Source organism: Bombyx mori, chromosome 26 (genome assembly GCF_030269925.1).
Source record: "Bombyx mori chromosome 26, ASM3026992v2".
Lineage (NCBI taxonomy): Eukaryota > Metazoa > Arthropoda > Insecta > Lepidoptera > Bombycidae > Bombyx > Bombyx mori.
Genome location: NC_085132.1, coordinates 9,883,389 through 9,902,253, shown reverse-complemented (window position 1 = coordinate 9,902,253; position 18,865 = coordinate 9,883,389). Strand labels below are relative to the sequence as shown.

Sequence of the window (18,865 nt, the reverse complement as noted above, 5' to 3'; positions counted from 1 at the left end):
AAAATGTCAGTGGGATATGCGTTTTTTGCAGTACAACTGTAACTACGACCTCACATTCCAAGGGTGGGTCATATGTGAACGCGCTTTGGTAACCACTTAAGACATTTGGTTTGAATGGAGAATACCAGAATGCCAAAACAACTGCTGTATGGCAAACCAGAGGGCCGTGGCAGACCCAAACTCCGATTGTTGGATGGCGTGGAGTGCGACCTCAAAGTTATCGGTGTCAGGAACTGGAAGGAGAAATCCCTGAACAGAGCGACTGCTCTGACTGAAACTTGGAGAGACACGCTGGATCAGGCTAAGGCCCACCCTGGCCTGTAAGGCCTAAGATGATTATGAATAACAGGTGGCGCATCATTCGTCCATTTGCAGTAATAATAACAACAACAACAAAAAAGCAGTAAATAAATATTGAGGCATTCTTAAAATATTACGTTAGCGCGCGCTATCGTCTCGCGCGTTCCCAGACCGTTCCAAAATTAGAAGCAGCGTTCCACTTATTATTCATCGTACGTTGCTAGCATTTCGGGTTTACTCAAGTTAAATAGGAAAGTGCACGGCTTAATCATATAACGAATGTATTTGTTGGGTCCGAAAGTGTTGAAGTAAGCGTTCTACCATGGATATTTCCACTGATGTGTGGGGCCAGCTGGCTTTAGAGGCCTCGCAAGTGTACCTGACCGAGGGAGGCCAAGTGCGGAGTCCATTCGCGAGCACGGTAATGCGAATTTAGTTTTTCTATAAAATTTCGTAATAAATTTACGTAATACACGTCAAATGTTGATTTAGATTTTGTTATGTTAATCGTGAAATACGATGGTTTTATTTAATTTACGGTCACAAATAAATCAGTCATTTTAATGGCGACGGTACAGAAATAAACATAACGTAATTTCATTGTATGATCGATATTTATTTCGTTATTCTATTTAATACACAAACATAAAATTATTGTGTGGGGCGGTTTTCAGTTGATGACATTTTTGATGTTCGTATTTAATCTATACTATAATAATTATAATCTATACTAATATACAATAAAAATAAAAAAGGAGACTTTTTGGCGGGAACGCGAGGAGTGAAGTTGTGTAATTTGTTTTATTTCGTCTATTTAGTGTTTCTTCAGGTTTAAATGTGTAATAACGGTGTGTAATGTCTGTGAAAAAATCTCAGTAAATGATCACCATTTTACTGAGGTTATATTTCATCCCATATCATCCGTTCTCATTTCGTTTCATTTCACTCCATATTATAATTTTTCATAAAAATAAGAATATAAATTAAAATAAGACATGACCTAAAGATCTTAGTTACCAGGTAATAAAAAATTTAAAAAAATAATAATAAAAAGCAACGTAAATTACACCATTAAAAGTACATAAACAATATTTAATAAATAAAACTATTTTTGCGTTTTAAGTTCGCATTTATTTATTATAATTTTACAAGCGACCCGCTTCGAGAACTGTAATTTATTATTGATCTTATTTAATTTTCTATTTTCACCTTTCATGATATCGTGCACTCATTTGTTTATAGTCATAACTATTCAAGAAGTTGTCCAAATGTTGTAGTGTAAAGACAAAGTTTATCTACTTTACTCCCACAGACACAGCCCACTGAGTTTTTCGCCGGATCTTCTCAATGGGTCGCGTTTCCGATCCGGTGGTAGATTCTGCGAAGCACTGCTCTTGCTAGGGTCAGTGTTAGCAACTCTCCGGTTGAGCCCCGCGAGCTCACCTACAAACGTTAGGGCGAAGCTGAAATAGCCTCTCAAAGCTATCAGCATAGGTAAAAAAAAAAACTACTTTAAATTCCAGACGCGATAAAAGTATTTAGGTATTTGTATAATTATTAATAAATTCCACCAAAATACAATACCAATTTGTTACTACCGAATTAACTAAAAAATATTTTATTGTTAAAAACGCGTGGGTTGTACCCTACGCCTTTTTTTTACAATAAAATCATTTTTTCATACACTATTTTTAATTCAAATTTATTAAAAAAATATTCTATTTTTGAGTTGGATTTTCTATAAAAGCGTACTTTGTTAGTTTTTTAAAAAAATTGCATGTTTGCAAACTTTTTGAAACGTTGATGCATTAAAAATACATTCTGACGTTGATTACACTTTAATTACTAATACTATTTATTTTCTTGAGTGGAGAACGCGAATTGACATACGTAGTGCAGTGTGCTTAGTGCGAGCTTTTTAACGTTCTTAATAGCGTAAGGTTTCGTACGCACCGGACCACACGTCATCTCGGATCCTCCCGATCCACTAACGGTGCTTTTAGGTACTTCAAGCACCGGTCACCGTTCTCGTCGAACCCGTCGCTTGCGACGAAGGGCTCGACGAGTAAATTATCTCTCAGACACAGCCCACTGAGTTTCTCGCCGGATCTTCTCAGTGGGTCGCGTTTCCGATCCGGTGGTAGATTCTGCGAAGCACGGCTCTTGCTAGGGTTCGTGTTAGCAACGTCGTCAGGTTTGAGCCCCGTGAGCTCACCTACAAACGTTAGGGTTACGCTGAAATAGCCTCTCAAGGCTCTCAGCTTAGGTAGGAAAAAAAAAAGGACCGGAGTTTTTTAGGGCGCGTTAAAAAAACGTTTAAATATAACAGATGCATTTCCTGGTATACGTTCATACGTCAGCGTTTTTAAAACGCGACGCATTTTTATCGCGCAGTGTTGCATTTTGAGCGCCAAGCGTTGGGCGTTACAGATTACGTCACATCGAGAACGTTATAAAAGCGCCGACGCCGAGTTTTAACGCATCGTTTTTAAAACGCCCGGGCGAATGAGGGCTAAAAGTTACCTGAAATTTGTATGAAGCTGGATGGAATAGTGCCCCTAGCGGCAAACGTAGTCAAACGTTCCAACTTCATACAAATTTGAGTTAACTTTTACGATATCGAGAACGTTAAAAAACTCGCACTAAGCAAGCACACAGGACGCGCTCAGGCTCGATGGAGTGACGATCTATGCAGGGTACCTGGCGAACTGGATGAGAAAAGCCGAGGATCGTGCTCAATGGCATGGAATTGGAGAGACCTATGTCCAGCAGTGGACTGCTACATGCTGATGATGATGAATATTTTATAGTTCTCGTGGTCACGTATTAGGCGTTATACGTCGACATTTGCATATATGTGCGAACTACTGTCAGAAATAATAATATTGTAATAATAAACGCTAGATTAAAACCGTAAAAGAAATTTTAATTATATCAGTGACTCTAAAAACCTACTAAATATAGTATTAAAATTTATATAGTTTCTAAATTGCTTTTTTTAAGAGATTTTTGGCCTGGTAACTAAGACCTTTAAGTCATGTCTTATTTTAATTTATATTGTTATTTTTATGAAAAATGATAATATTGAGTGTAATGAAATGAGGATGATTAATTTGAGACATTAATCAACAGGGATGAAATTAAATGAAATGAGGTGAAATGATATAGGATGAAATATAATCTCAGTAAAATGGTGGTCATTTACTGAGATTTTTTCAATTGACTTTTTGGAGGATCCCGAGAAAATACGTCCAGCGGCTTTGTTTTATTGTCCCACATTTGTGCACTTTCACAGATACTAAGCAGTTAATAAACCACCATTATTACACATTTAAACCTGATTAAACACTAAATAGACAAAATGAAACAAATCACACAACTTCACGCCTTGCGTTCCTGCCAAAAATACTTTTTCAATTACTTAGATTAGTTAACCTCAATATATATTTTTTTAATTTCAGACCATCGAAAAACTTCCGGACAAGGTTTTATTGAACATTTTCTCGTATCTAACACACCGTGAGATATGTCGTATGGCAACTGTTTGCAGACGATGGAGGATGGTTGCGTACGACACGAAATTGTGGACGCACGTTAGTTTGAGGCCGGAAATATCAGGATTGCACGTTAGTAAGTACCTACTATTTTATGTATAATATAATATGTATTTTTTTTATTGCCCTTGTAGACAGACGAGCATACGGCCCACCTGATGGTGAGTGGTTACCGTCGCCCATGGACTTCAGCAATGCCAGGGGCAGAGCCAAGCCGCTGCCTACCGTTGAGTACTCTCCACAAGCCTAGTTTGAAGAAGGATAAGTCATAGCGCTCGCTCATAGCGCTCAAATTTTATATTTTATTTTGTAATTTGTAATATATAAATTTTATTTCGGAAATACGTTTTATTAAAAAACCAAAAATCCCAACGATCTTCTTATTTATTTCTGAAAACTTGAAATTTACATATTATGACTATTAAATAAATTTTTTTATGGTCACTCTAATATTAAGTATTAAAGCATCACTAAGAGACCAGTGTGCTCAGTGTGAGTTTTTTAACGTTCTCGATAGCGTAAAAGTTAACTCAAATTTCTATGCAGTTGAAACAGCGCCCTTAGCGGCAGACGTAGGCAAACTCCACACAAATTTGAGTTAACTGACACTGATTATTCAATAACTATGGAGGGTATATGAATAATTCGTTGGATAAGTGTCCAGCTGTAAGCAGCAATTTACAACACAAAAGCCTGTGACAAAAGCCCACCAAACTAGCGCAGCGTCACATGATATGATATTAATTTTGCAGCTGTAAACGGAGTGAAGTGTAGCGATTTGAAAAAAATCATTTGCCGCCATCTTTGAAGTGACATCGCTTGCTAAAGTGGCGCCTCCCTAATTGGTTTTTTAATTTTTTAAATACCATTAATTTTTTGTAGGCAAAGGTACCGTGAAAATAGTGACGAATACTACTTTTTATTTCGAACCGTGTCTCATAAATTTCAGGTTCTCTGGAATCACTGTTAGCGCTGATATCAATAAGATTTGGACCGTCGCTGCGTTATATAGAGCTTCCAATAGAGCTGATAACCCACACAGTCCTCCACGAGTTGGCAGCTAAATGTCCTAATTTGACACACATGCTTCTTGATTTTAGTACTGGTGAGTGTTGCATTGTTTTTAAAAATCTTAAACTGGTGTTCTCTACGACATAACTCACCAGTGGCTAGGACTCCAGAGTGAGAAACCTCATCACAATACATGCCGTATTAAGGATAACTGCTTTCTGTACAAGGCCCCTAATCCAGCTGGATAACAAGTTTCTGAATCTGTTGGTTGATACTTTTTGCTTTTTCATCATCATCATCATCATCATCAATAGCCCACAGTCGTCCACTGCTGGACATAGGCCTCTCCCAATCTACACCACTGAGCAATTAAAAAAATTAAATTTAAATAAAAAATGAAAAATAAACAATAGTTTAAAAAAACTAACAAAACACGCTTTTATGGAAAATAGATAAACTATTACTTATTTTTATTTTTATTTTGACTATTACGTATTTCAGCGATGCAACTCCACGACTTTTCGGAAATGCAAGCCTTCCCGACGAAGCTCCGCTACCTGTGCATCTGTCTGTCCGAGGTCATCTTCATGGAGGGATTCATGCGAAAGATTTACAATTTCATAAACGGCCTAGAGATATTGCATCTAATAGGTGCGTAACTAAAATATCGTGTAACATTAAGTATTACTGGATGATGACCGAGCTATGCTCGTTATTTTTTTTTGTTTATAAACTTTTTTTTTTTATTGCTTAGAATGGGTGGACGAGCTCACAGCCCACCTGGTGTTAAGTGGTTACTGGAGCCCATAGACATCCACAATGTAAATGCGCCACCCACCTTGAGATACAAGTTCTAAGGTCTCAAGTATAGTTACAACGGCTGCCCCACCCTTCAAACCGAAACGCATTACTGCTTCACGGCAGAAATAGGCAGGGTGGTGGTACCCACCTGGGCGGACTCACAAGAGGTCCTACCACCAGTAATTACGCAAATTATAATTTTGCGGGTTTCATTGTGTGTTTATTAGAAATTATATTTAAATACGAATTACATATTGATAAAATGACGAAATATCCCAAGATCGTTTAGGCATTTTTAAGTGAACACGCGAGTTACAAAAGACACAAATAATATAAATAAATAATTCATTTTCTTGGTTTAACCTCAAACCAAACACTTCGCTTCGGGTTGCTTAACAACGCCATCTGCTGAAGTAGCTTTAGTGTTACTGTGTCTTTAAAGCAGTTAGTTGCTCTCAATTAAGAAAAATAGTATTATTATTCGGCAATAGATGTCGGGAAGAGTCATAAAGTTGATTATTGAAAACACGAATAAAACAACATTTTCTGAAAATAAATCGTAGCTAGATCGATTTATCGCCCCGAAATCCGCTGTATACTAAATTTTATGAAAAATAAGATAAGATAAGATTTGATTGAGTCTCCGATTTATTATTTGTATACTGTACATTCATACGTGAAGCAAAAACTTTGTACCGCTTTTTACGAAAATTGCGCGGACGGAGGAGTATGAAATTTCCGACACTTGTAGAGAATATAGAGATGGAGTGCAGAATGTTAACATTAAATCAATAAAATAAAAACATTACACACACACACACACGCATGCAAACCATTATTTGTTTATTGTCAAACTTTTCTTATTACTTATAATCTGTGGTCAAATGAAGAATAAATTAAATGTTGTTTGTCTTTATTAATTTTGTTTGAAGTGTAGTCTTGACGAAATCTGTGACTATAGAAGTATAATAATAGTCTTTGACAATAGAATCATAATAGTGTACAAGCGCCACTTCGATAAAGTGGCACGACACGAGAAACCTCTCATCGTGGCCGCCGGTAACTACATTCCCGATCCTGCGGACAGAATGGAAAGCAGTCGACGTCGCCCAAAACACGTCATCTCGGATCCTCCCGATCCGCTAACGGTGCTTTTAGGTACTTCAAGCACCGGTCACCGTTCTCGTCGAACCCGTCGCTTGCGACGAAGGGCTCGACGAGTAAACTAACTCTCAGACACAGCCCACTGAGTTTCTCGCCGGATCTTCTCAGTGGGTCGCGTTTCCGATCCGGTGGTAGATTCTGCGAAGCACGGCTCTTGCTAGGGTTCGTGTTAGCAACATCGTCAGGTTTGAGCCCCGTGAGCTCACCTACTAAAGTTAGGGTTACGCTGACATAGCCTCTCAAGGCTATCAGCTTAGGTAGGAATAAAAAAAAAAAAAAAAAAGTGTACAAACATATAATTTCAATTAATTATAGTCGAATTTCAACTACCGGTCGCCGCTGACATATTGACATTCTACTACATTAATTCGAACTCCTATTCAAATATGGAAAAAGCGCGGTAAAATTCTAGTTAAAGGGAATCCATTTTCTTTAGATATCGCACGCTTAGAATTGAAGTAACTTAACTAAAAAAAATTAAGAAACGGAGTTTTATACTTGGAACGACTTATAAACATGTTACTGGTGTTAGGACCTCTTGGGAGTTCGCGTGGGTAGGTACTACTGTCCTGCCTATTTCTACCGTGAAGCAGTAATGCGTTTCGGTTTGAAGGGTGGGGCAGCCGTTGTAACTATACTGAGATCTTAGAACTTATATCTCAAGGTGGGTGGCGCATTTACGTTGTAGATGTCCATGGGCTCCAGTAACCACTTAACACCAGGTGGGCTGTGAACTCATCCACCCATCTAAGCAATAAAAAAAAAAAAAGTAGGTATTCTATCTATATCTATACTAATATTATAAAGCTGAAGAGTTTGTTGTTTTGTTTGAACGCGCTGATCTCAGAAACTACTGGTCCGATTTGAAAAATTCTTGTTAGATAGCCCATTTATTGAGGAAGACTATAGGCTATATAACATCTAAGACTAATAAAAGCGGAGCACCAATAAATAATGTTTCAAAATCGGGTTTTTTTCCCTTTTGAGAACTTCCGCTGCGTGCGCTGCAGAAACAGTTAAAGTTTCGCTAAAATAATGTATGACAGAATTGTTCCCCTTTTAAAAGATATAAAAAAAAGTCCGCGACAGCATACGTCTCTATGTTAAGGTTGGCTCACTATAACGTTTTTTATGCTAACCAAATTTGTTCAAAAATAAAGCATTATTTGTGAACTATTCCACGCGCACGAAGTCGCGGGCAAAAGCTAGTAGTAGTTAAATGTAGAATTTTAAAAATACGGAAAGCGTTGCGGTAATATATTTCTGTCTCGCTCAGGCACGTACGAGAAGGTCGAAGAGGAAGAGGAAGAGATATACGAAGTGATAAACGTTCACAAATTGAAATCGGCGACTCCCAACCTAAGAGTCATCAATTTGTACGGGATAAACTTTGTCGACGACTCGCATATCGACGCGTTCAGTTCGAACTGTATACAGGTAACTTGTGTCCACTCCCATAGACACATAAATAACTAACCCATATATTTTTTTTTCCTACCTAAGCTGATAAGACTTGAGAGGCTATTTCAGCGGAACCTTAACTAGTAGGTGAGCTCACGGGGCTCAAACCTGACGACGTTGCTAACACGAACCCTAGCAAGAGCCGTGCTTCGCAGAATCTACCACCGGATCGGAAACGCGACCCACTGAGAAGATCTGGCGAGAAACTCAGTGAGCTCTAATCCATAAACACAGCCCACTGGGTTTTTTTTATTGCTTAGATGGGTGGATGAGCTCACAGCCCACCTGGTGTTAAGTGGTTACCGGAGCCCACAGACATCTACAACGTAAATGCGCCACCCACCTTGAGATATATGTTCTAAGGTCTCAGTATAGTTACAACGGCTGCCCCGCCCTTCAAACCGAAACGCATTATTGCTTCATGGCAGAAATAGGCAGGTTAGTGGTACCTACCCGCGTGGACTCACAAAAGGTCCTATCACCAGTAATCTCGCCGGATCTTCTCAGTGGGTCGCGATTCTGATCCGGTGGTAGATTCTGCGAAGCACCGCTCTTGCTAGGGTTAGTATTGGCTAATTTCCTCAGGTTGAGTCTGTGAACTCACCAATCCGTCCGCGCTTAGTTGAAATAGCCCCTAAGGCTACTAGCGAACAGGTAGGGAAAAACATGTGTTGTCTTCAGGGAGGGTGGTGGTAGCCTTGCCTAATTCTCTTTTTTTTTAATTGCTTAGTTGGGTGGACGAGCTCACAGCCCACCTGGTGTTAAGTGGTTACCGGAGCCCATAGACATCAACAACGTAAATGCCGCCACCTACTATGAGTTCTAAGGTCTCAATATAGTTACAACGACTGCCCCGCCCTTCAAACCGAAACGCATTACTGCTTCACGGCAGAAATAGGCAGGTTAATGGTACCTACCCGTTGGACTCACAAGAGGTCCTACCACCAGTAATTCTGCCGTAAAGCATCGGTTTGAAGACTGGGCGGCTGCTTTAAAACTCAAGTCTCAAGTTGGGTGTCGTCATTTACATTGTCAATGTCCATTGCCTTTGGTAACCAGTTAACTAACGAACTAAAGAACAGATTTTTAAACTTTAAAGTATTTAAAGTTATTTTCACGTCCAGTTGGAATGTTTGGCGGTGAACTTTTGCAACAAGGTTACGGGATCCACCATGAAGACCTTGTTCCAGCGCTCGCGAAGACTCACCTGTCTCCTGATGAACGGATGCAGTAAGTATACGTGGTAGAACTTGTATTCTACACCCGCCCTAGGATCCCCTCCGCAATTGCGTCAAGAAACCAAACAGGGTTTAAATTTTCGTGGTTAAATATACATTATAGATACGTAAATTAGGATTGGTACCCTGATTTTTAATTTTGATGAATCCGCGATTTTCATAGTTGGAAGAGCCATGGTATTTACTGGTGGTAGGACCTCTTGTGAGTCCGCGCGGGTAGGTGCCACCACCCTGCCTATTTTCTGCCGTGAAGCAGTAATGTGTTGTGGTTTGAAGGGTGGGGCAGCCGTTGTAACTATACTGAAACCTTAGAACTTATGTCTCAAGGTGAATGGCACATTTACGTTGTAGATGTCTATGGGCTCCAGTAACCACTTAACACCAGGTGGGCTGTGGGCTCGTCCATACAACTAAACAATATCGAAGACAAATCTATTTATTTACTTTCTAGTCTGTTTTAGCAAGTCTCTTCCAAGAAAGGTTCTTACCATGCAAGACGATCACAGAACTGTAAATGAAAGGCCTGGTGATGGTCTTTTTTAAAGTGAGCTTGGGACCAGTCCTTATAGTCGATGATGATTTAATAACCGGTAATGGATCCTTTGCTTTTACAATCATCTCGGATCTTAGGCAGTGGTTCATAAACTTTCTCAAATCAATAATTATTATTGTATTACTTGTTAAATTTGAATTTCAAAGTATGTTTTCATTAGGTATTCTTTTTTTATTATCATTATTGTATTCCATCTTCAAGCCGATGAATTGCCAATGTTATGTACGCCATTATTGTCACGTACATCAGGCCATAAATTAAATAGTTTAAAGTTATTTTCAATGTTAAATGTTTGTCATGTGACAGTACTTTTTTAAATAAAAATAAATACATCGCACAGGTCTTCGATCCGACTACGTAATGCAAGTGGAGTGGGAGAAATCCTCCGTTCAGGAATTGGATTTGACCGCCACAGACTTGTCGACCGAGTGCCTGATAGACATGCTCACCCGGATACCGAACCTGCGCTTTCTGAGCGCCGGCCAAATCAACGGGTTCAATGACTCTGTACTTAAAGCTTGGGTGGAAGCTGGGACTGCTAGGTGAGGAGATTTCTTGTGCGATATTTCAAGAGTTTTCGTAGAGGCTAAGGTTTGGCTTTGCTCAAAGCGTCGGTGAGTCACCATGATCACTTGATCGTAGGTCGACCGTACATTAGTCTATCATCGTAGATAATAAACTATAACACAGTGGTCTAACCGTACTCGTCGAACTCGACAAAGAGGTCGACGTGCAACCTAACCCATGCGTCAGCCCGCTGAGTTTCTCGTCGGATCTTCTCAGCGGGTCGCGATTCCGATCCGGTAGTAGATTCATTCGCGAAGCAGCTGCTCTTGAGTTCTTAGGTCTCCTTCGGAGGCGCTCGGGCAGCTGTTAGCAAATCCCAGCCCTCTTGGCTGAGCCTTTGCTCTCACCTGTCCTGGTGAAGCTGGAAAGGCCTCCGGGCCACCAGAACACAGTTGGCGATCTGTACCTATAAAAAATTAACCATATTTGAGAATGAAAACCAACCATTATAAGTTGAGCTCTCATTTTCCACTATTCATTCCTAATTTAAGGTCGAAACGATCCTATAATAAAATGGTAGTAGAGATAAATAATTCCAGATAAGTTAATATTACGGAGAGTAAGCAATAAAAAAAAAGAAGTTTGACTTCAAAAAAGATGTTTGCGTAAGGAACCTGGTGGCGCTGGACGTGGACTCGTCGGACAACCTGTCGGACGAAGCGCTGCACCGCTTCCTGTCGCGGCACGGCTCGCAGCTGCACGGGCTGGTGCTGGGCGGGATGCCGCACATCACCGACCAGCTGTGGCAGAGCGTGCTGCAGCTGCTCAACAACGCTAAGTACTTTATTATTATTATTATTTTTTACTAGCTGACCCGGCAGACTTCGTAGTGCCTCAATCGATAAATAAAAGACAAAAGGAATCCGTCCGACGGGGGACACATCAAAGAATAAACAAAATTGTTATTTTTATTTAATTCCGAGCCTTTTCATATTTATATACCTTTTAAACCTTCTCTGGACTTCCAAAAATAATTCAAGACCAAAATTAGCCAAATCGGTCCAGCCGTTCTCGAGTTTTAGCGAGACTAACGAACAGCAATTCATTTATATAACTAGTCAGGTCATAAGTATTGTCACACAGTAAAAACTTTTCTTTTAGAATGCTGGCCACAAAAAAGTTTATTGAATTCGAATTTCGAATTGTTCATGAAAATAAAAATGTATACTTTTAGAATTTTACTCATTTTTAAATATGGAGTGGACGCTTAAAGAAGACCGTGTTGCAGTTATTGCGCTGCATCGTTGCCGTTACGCGCCAATTCAAATTTTTAACATACTGAAAATTTGAATATAACCAAAAGATTCGTTTATCGTACCATCAAACGATACAATGAAGACTCTAGTGTAGATGACAGGTTAAGAAGTGGTCGCCCTCGGTCTGTTAAGACTGCAGCAGTGATAAAAGCTGTGAAGGCGCGAATTCAAAGAAATCCCAAACGTAAGCAGAAACTGTTGGCCCTTCAGATGGTGTTAAGCAGAATCACGGTGAAAAGGGTGTTAAATGAAGACTTAGGGCTTCGGGCATATCGAAGAAAAACAGGACATCGTTTGAATGCTCGTCTAATGGACCTGAGACTGAAGAGATGCCGCGCTTTGTTGAAGCGGTACGCGGGAAAAAAATATCGGGAAATTCTTTTTTCGGATGAAAAATTTTTTACCGTAGAAGAGAGCTACAACAAACAAAATGATAAGGTGTACGCACACAGTAGTGAAGAAGCGAGCATCCGTATTCCGCGTGTCCAACGAGGTCATTTTCCATCCTCGCTCATGGTATGGTTTGGAGTTTCTTATTGGGGCTTAACAGAGGTACATTTTTGTGAGAAAGGTGTAAAAACGAATGCAGTTGTGTATCAAAATACAGTCCTGACAAACCTTGTGGAACCTGTTTCTCATACCATGTTCAATAACAGGCACTGGGTATTCCAACAAGATTCGGCGCCAGCTCATAGAGCGAAGAGCACACAAGACTGGCTGGCGGCGCGTGAAATCGACTTCATCCGGCACGAAGACTGGCCCTCCTCCAGTCCAGATTTGAATCCGTTAGATTACAAGATATGGCAACACTTGGAGGAAAAGGCGTGCTCAAAGCCTCATCCCAATTTGGAGTCACTCAAGACATCCTTGATTAAGGCAGCCGCCGATATTGACATGGACCTCGTTCGTGCTGCGATAGACGACTGGCCGCGCAGATTGAAGGCCTGTATTCAAAATCACGGAGGTCATTTTGAATAAACTTTAGTGTCATAAGAATCTATGTTTTGTTAAGTTCATTTTGGTATATGAATGGTTACATAATGAATAAACTTGTTTCAATTATTTTACATTAAACATGTGACAGAATTTATGACCTGACTAGGTATATATAGATTACTTAGATCGGTGGATGATCTCACCTCCCACCTGGTGTTAAGTGGTTACTGCAGCCCATAGACATCTACAACGTAAATGCGCCACCTACTTCGAGATATAAGTTCTAAGGTATCAGTATAGTTACAACGGCTGCCCCACCCTTCGAACCGAAACGCATTACTGCTTCACGGCGGAAATAGGCGTGGTGGTGGTACCCACCCGCTCGGACTCCCAAGAGGTCCTACCACCAGTGATTACGCAAATTATAATTTTGCGGGTTTAATTTTTATTACACGATGTTATTCCTTCACCGTGGAAGTCAATCGTGAACATTTGTTGAGTACGTATTAATTAACCTGGTGTTAAGTGGTTAGCCCATAGACATCTACAACGTAAGTGCGCCACCCACCTTGAAATACCATACTCGTTATTTAAGTAATAACCCCACCTGGAGGTCTTTGACTGATTCGACATTTTTTCAGATCCCAAGTTTCTCGCCGGATCTACTCAGTGGGTCGCGATTCCGATCTAATGATAGATTCTGTGAAGCTTTGTTCTTGCTAGGGCTAGTGTTAGCAAATTCTCTCAGATTGCGTCTATGAGCTCACCTACCTGTCGGTGCATAGCTGAAATAGAGCTCACCTACCTGTCCTTAGGCTATCAATGGATAGGTACGGAAAAAGCCCTTTTGATTATTGCATAGCGATATCAAGCCATATGGCGCTTAAATTTGAACATTAATATACCGATGCCTCCAATGAACACTACGCTAACTCCAAATTCGTAGATTTACAGGCGGAGCGTTTAAATGAAAAAAGTTAATAAAATCTTTATTATTGCAGATATATTTATGGTTTTTTTGTGTAACTAGCTGATTTACTCTTGCTTCGAACCCCATCAATAATGATTAATTGTAATACTTTTAACATGGTGAAGCGATTTGCGTGAAAAACGAAAATTTCAAAATTTTGAGTTAGAGTAGTGTTCATTGGAGGCATCGATATATGTGCCCAGGAATTACAAACTAATATTGGTTGATTTAGCGTCGATACACAAATTCCTAAACCACTTTTTCGTCAACAATTTGATGTGACATGCGCTTTTAAGGTCGTAAAACTGTCTCTCTCTTGAAATTCTTCAAGTATTGAGCGTAACGATTATGGTTACTAGTATTCGCTTAATTATTGAGATTCGATTATAATCACTGATACATAACTGGAGATATATCATCGATTAATTTACTGTCTTTTCCTATTTAAGTTTTGTAATTGACATTAAAATAAAAGAACTGAATAAAAAAAGGGTGCGTGTACTTGGTGTGGCGGTGTTATGTACGCGCGTAATAAGTTATACTTTATTTTTATTAAATTTATTTCTTTTTTTTTAATTTAAATTTTAATCAATTTGAAAAAAAATCGATTAAACAACATCCTTATGCAACATCCAACATGCATATTGGACATCCCTTTTCTTGAAATCGTATAAATTCGGTAATTCTCGGTACGGTTCGGAAAGTCCATCTGCGGCTATATTCTATCTTGCCAAGTTACGTCGGTCGTATTGTAATGAGCGATTTAGTGGGCAACTTAATTCTGTTAATTTTGTGTCACGGTGCGCGCGCATCGTAAAATTTCACTCTCATCAATTTTTCATAAAGGCCTAAAGAAGTATAATTTCAAAAAACAGAACACTATAAAGCTACCTATGAAACTAGTCCTGATCCATTAACGGTGCTTTTAGGTACCACAAGCACCGGTCACCGTCCTCGTCGAACCCGTCGCTTGCGACGAAGGGCTCGACGAGCGAACTAACCCATAGACACAACCCACTGAGTTTCTCGCCGGATCTTCTCAGTGGGTCGCGTTTCCGATCCGGTAGTCGATTCTGCGAAGCACTGCTCTTGCTAGGGTCAGTGTTAGCAACTCTCCGGTTGAGCCCCGTGAGCTCACCTACAAACGTTAGGGTGAAGCTGAAATAGCCTCTCAAGGCTATCAACATAGGTTAAAAAAAAAAAAAAAGATGCTAAAAAAAAGACGAATATTGATTGTAATCATAAATAAATATAATGTATGTATTTAAAAATAACATATTTTCGTTACAGGATCCTTATAATGGGAACTCAGGAGCGTCTCGGGATCAACATTCACGTTGACCAGGTGATTTTTACAAAAAGTAGTCGCTTTTTTTTTCATCAATGCAGGTAGGCCAGTGCCGGGTACAGCCGGGAGGCGCGCCTAGCTGTTGCCCGAGCGCGAAACAGACCTACCAGCCCAAGAGCAGCTGCTTCGCGAATAAATCTACTCGTATTGGTTTAATAGCAAGCTCCGGCTTGGTTTTGCCCCTGGCAATTGCCCCTGACGTCCATGGGCGACGGTAACCACTCGCCATCAAGTGGGCCGTCTACTAGTCTGCCTATAAGGGCAATATAAAAGAATACACAAGTGATGATCTAGCCCGTAACCATTTTTTGTTTTATTGCTTAGATGTGTGGACGAGCTCACAGCCCACCTGGTGTTAAGTGGTTACTGGAGCCCATAGACATCTACAACGGAAATGCCACCACCCACCTTGAGACATAAGTTCTAAGGTCTCAATATAGTTACAACGGCTGTCCCACCCTTCAAACCGAAACGCATTACTTCTTCACGGCAGAAATAGGCGGGGTGGTGGTGCCTACCCGCGCGGACTCACAAGAGGTCCTACCACCGGTACAGTATGGCCATGCTACTCGCAACGAGTTCTCGATGGTCCTAAATAGATCTTAGATGTCAAGCAATAAAAAAAATATCTCCTCTCATAATCAGCCTATAGCAGTCCACTGCTGGACACAGGCCTCTCCAATTACACGATCCTCGACTTCGCTCATTCAGCTCTAGCCAGCCACCTCTATAGATAGTCGCTCCACCGAATTTGTGGGCATTCTGCACTACGTTGGCCATTTCGCAGTCTCCACTCTAGAACACATTTGCCCTCTCAAGAATATCCTTCTAATCTCCGATTTCCAGCTGATGGATGGCATTGCGAACAGCTGCCCTAACTTGGAGCGCCTGGAGCTGCGCTGGGACCCGGAGAACCTGCGCTTCAGCGACAAGAGCCAGAAGGCGATCGACATACTCCGCGTCAAGTGTTTGAAACTAAAATGTTTAGTGCTGAGGTAAGGTTTGTGTACACAGGTATATACATGCGCAGATCTTATACCCAACTGGTGACATTTGACGTTGACAATTGACATTTACTGGTGGTAGGACCTCTTGTGAATCCGCGCGGGTAGGTACCACCACCCTGTCTATTTCTGTCGTGAAGCAATAATGCGTTTCGGTTTGAAGGGTGGAGCAGCGGTTGTCACTATACTTGAGACCTTAGGACTCATATCACAAGGCAGGTGGCGCATTTATGTTGTCCAGGCTCCAGTAACCACATAACAGAAGCAAAAAATACGCGCTAAAATGATGTTTTTAAGTTATCTGTTGTCTATGGATTGAAACTAAGGACAGGCCGATTTTGCATCAAAATTTATTATGTTTTAAATAAATTGTGGGTTAGGCCACTTTTGCGCCGACGTCCTCATATATAACATAATATGTTGAGTGCAGTTTATTGAACTGAAACTTCTTTAGAATCGTTGTGATTTCAAACTCGATGAAACGAAATGAAACGAAACGAAAAAATAAGTCCATAGAATTATTTCTATTTAGTTTGTTATCAACAGATGTCGCTGCACGTAAATTCAACAATTCCTGAATCGCGGTGACGAGATGTTACACAGTTGATAGAGGTTCTCGTATTTCTCTTGCTAGATCGTACTTACCTGCCGCCCGGATACTGTGATCATGCAGGCGGATCCCACAGGGTGCGGCTGCTCAATTGCACTGTGGAGTGGTTGACCCTTGCGATTATTTTTATTTTTTAAAAGTTACACTGCTACCGTTTGTGACGTGGCGTCTACACTATGAAATAGACATGCGCAAAACATCACTTCCCAATGTAATGTGATATGACATCACTTTTACAGACAGGTGATATTACTCGAAAACATTACACATCACTCATAAACATTACTCGGTGCGTTCAATAGATACTGTGACGACGAATACATTGTATCTATACACCCGAATCATTACCTAAGTGATGTGTATCAACACATCACTTAAGTAATGATTCGGGTGTCATTACAGTTGTTGTTATATTACTTGACAGAGATTGACTTACTTAATAATATAATAATTTTATTTTTTACTTAATATAATTTATTGTGGGATGAACGGATTTCATATGGCGACTTAGACTGCAAATTGAGCTCGACAATAATGTTAATTAATATATTATACGAGAGCAGTAGATGCATTGTTTCGGCGCGATATCTTCAAAGTGCATCCAAGGAGGACTGTACTTTCATTTAGACGCCGTTATTTCTTTCACTTATTAAACACGCATTAAAACAAATAATAAAACTATCTTCAAACAAGTGCTTAAGTAATTCAAATCAAACACAAAAATTAATATGAAATATTACTAAACAATTACGAGCGACTAGCGATTTTACAAAAGTTGCGAATAAAAAATTAAGTAACTACTTGCGGGGAACTACCGGCTGGCCGCATGAAAAATATAAACAGAAATACCTATATTAAAATTCAGACGTACCATAGGTATAAAAATGTACCTAGCGGCCAGGGCATACGGTTCAAAATCACTAGGAATAATTCCGTGTCTCTTGCTCATTTATTTTGCGTCGATCGGTCTGTCTCGCTCGCTCGGTTCCGTTCGTGTATTAAGCAACATTACACGACAAAGAAAGAAACATGTTGGGTGATAGTGTGATGTTTGTTTCCTTCGCGTAATGTGTGATGTTGCATTACATTGTAGGGTAATATTACCCGAGTAATATCACTCGCATTACTTACACATGTCTACTATGAAATTAGTTGCATGACACTAATTTCACCAAAAAATCGCGCAGGGCACGAAACTAATTTGCATGCATGAAATAAATGCATGCATTACGAAAGTATTAAATTATACGTGAAACTGTTGGTAAAACTAATGTCACGAAATTAATGTCATGCCACTAATTTCGTAATGTAAATTCGCCTTGACTTGTGCACACACATACACACTTTTTTCTATTATTCAATGGGCAACGTCTTACATCTTTATTTGAATAAGAGTTTTGTTTCAGCGACGGCCGGTACTACGAAATCGTGAAGGCTAACTTCGAGCGCGCCGATCGCACTACCGTGGTCAGAACTTCCACAAATTGCCGAGTCTCAAACTACTATCTACTTTCAAATTACAACGATCTCATATTCAATTAATAACCGTGAATCCATTGTTGTTGTATTAATAAATTTATTTAATTTAATTATGTATTAATTTTATTTGTACCATCCCTGATTGATAAAAAGATTATGTTAAAAGAGACAGCCCTAATGAAGGTCGCTTTAAATTTTATGCAACAGTGGCAGGGCGATACGATTTTGGTAGCTTTTACTGAACTGTTCACGTAGTGTAGAAACACAGAAAACTTTCGGTAGATTCTAATCTGTCATAGCATACATTCCAGTAAATATCGAATTTCCTGAGACTGTATAATTCAAATAGAACTAAATTCAACATTGGCAACACTGATGAAGCGCTTTTGTTATGTTTTTTTTTTAATTTTGTTGATATACACGTGGCCTTTTACGGGCTCTTACGGCCCACTCCCTACAGTGTTTACAGTGTGATCCAAGTCTCATTGTAAGCCGTGGCTTAATATATGAATAAAGACGGACCGGAGTTTTAAGGACGACCGCAATGTGGTTTTTTTAAAGAAAAAATGCAGCCCCGACATGCGTAGTTTTCAGCCGAACTTTTTTATTCAGT

At 39.9% G+C, this 18,865-nt stretch overlaps 1 protein-coding gene across 2 annotated transcripts in view; it reads left to right on the top strand.

Annotated features, from left to right (window-relative positions):
* The window catches only part of LOC101742287 (F-box/LRR-repeat protein 2), a 28,585-nt gene extending 10,223 nt beyond the window's left edge, over window positions 1–18,362 (top strand). The window contains exons 1-11 of one of the 2 annotated variants that reach the window (XM_004922050.5): window positions 412–721; window positions 3,762–3,930; window positions 4,804–4,959; window positions 5,367–5,516; window positions 8,107–8,267; window positions 9,416–9,521; window positions 10,423–10,624; window positions 11,260–11,427; window positions 15,102–15,156; window positions 16,006–16,154; window positions 18,180–18,362. In XM_004922050.5, coding sequence (XP_004922107.1) covers window positions 623–721; window positions 3,762–3,930; window positions 4,804–4,959; window positions 5,367–5,516; window positions 8,107–8,267; window positions 9,416–9,521; window positions 10,423–10,624; window positions 11,260–11,427; window positions 15,102–15,156; window positions 16,006–16,154; window positions 18,180–18,315 — 1,551 coding nt within the window. In that variant the 5' untranslated portion in view covers window positions 412–622 and the 3' untranslated portion in view covers window positions 18,316–18,362. Of the gene's footprint in view, window positions 1–411; window positions 722–3,761; window positions 3,931–4,803; window positions 4,960–5,366; window positions 5,517–8,106; window positions 8,268–9,415; window positions 9,522–10,422; window positions 10,625–11,259; window positions 11,428–15,101; window positions 15,157–16,005; window positions 16,155–18,179 lie in introns of those variants that run through there. The other variant, XM_004922051.5, reaches the window with a different exon arrangement.
* The last annotated feature ends 503 nt before the right edge of the window (window positions 18,363–18,865 follow it).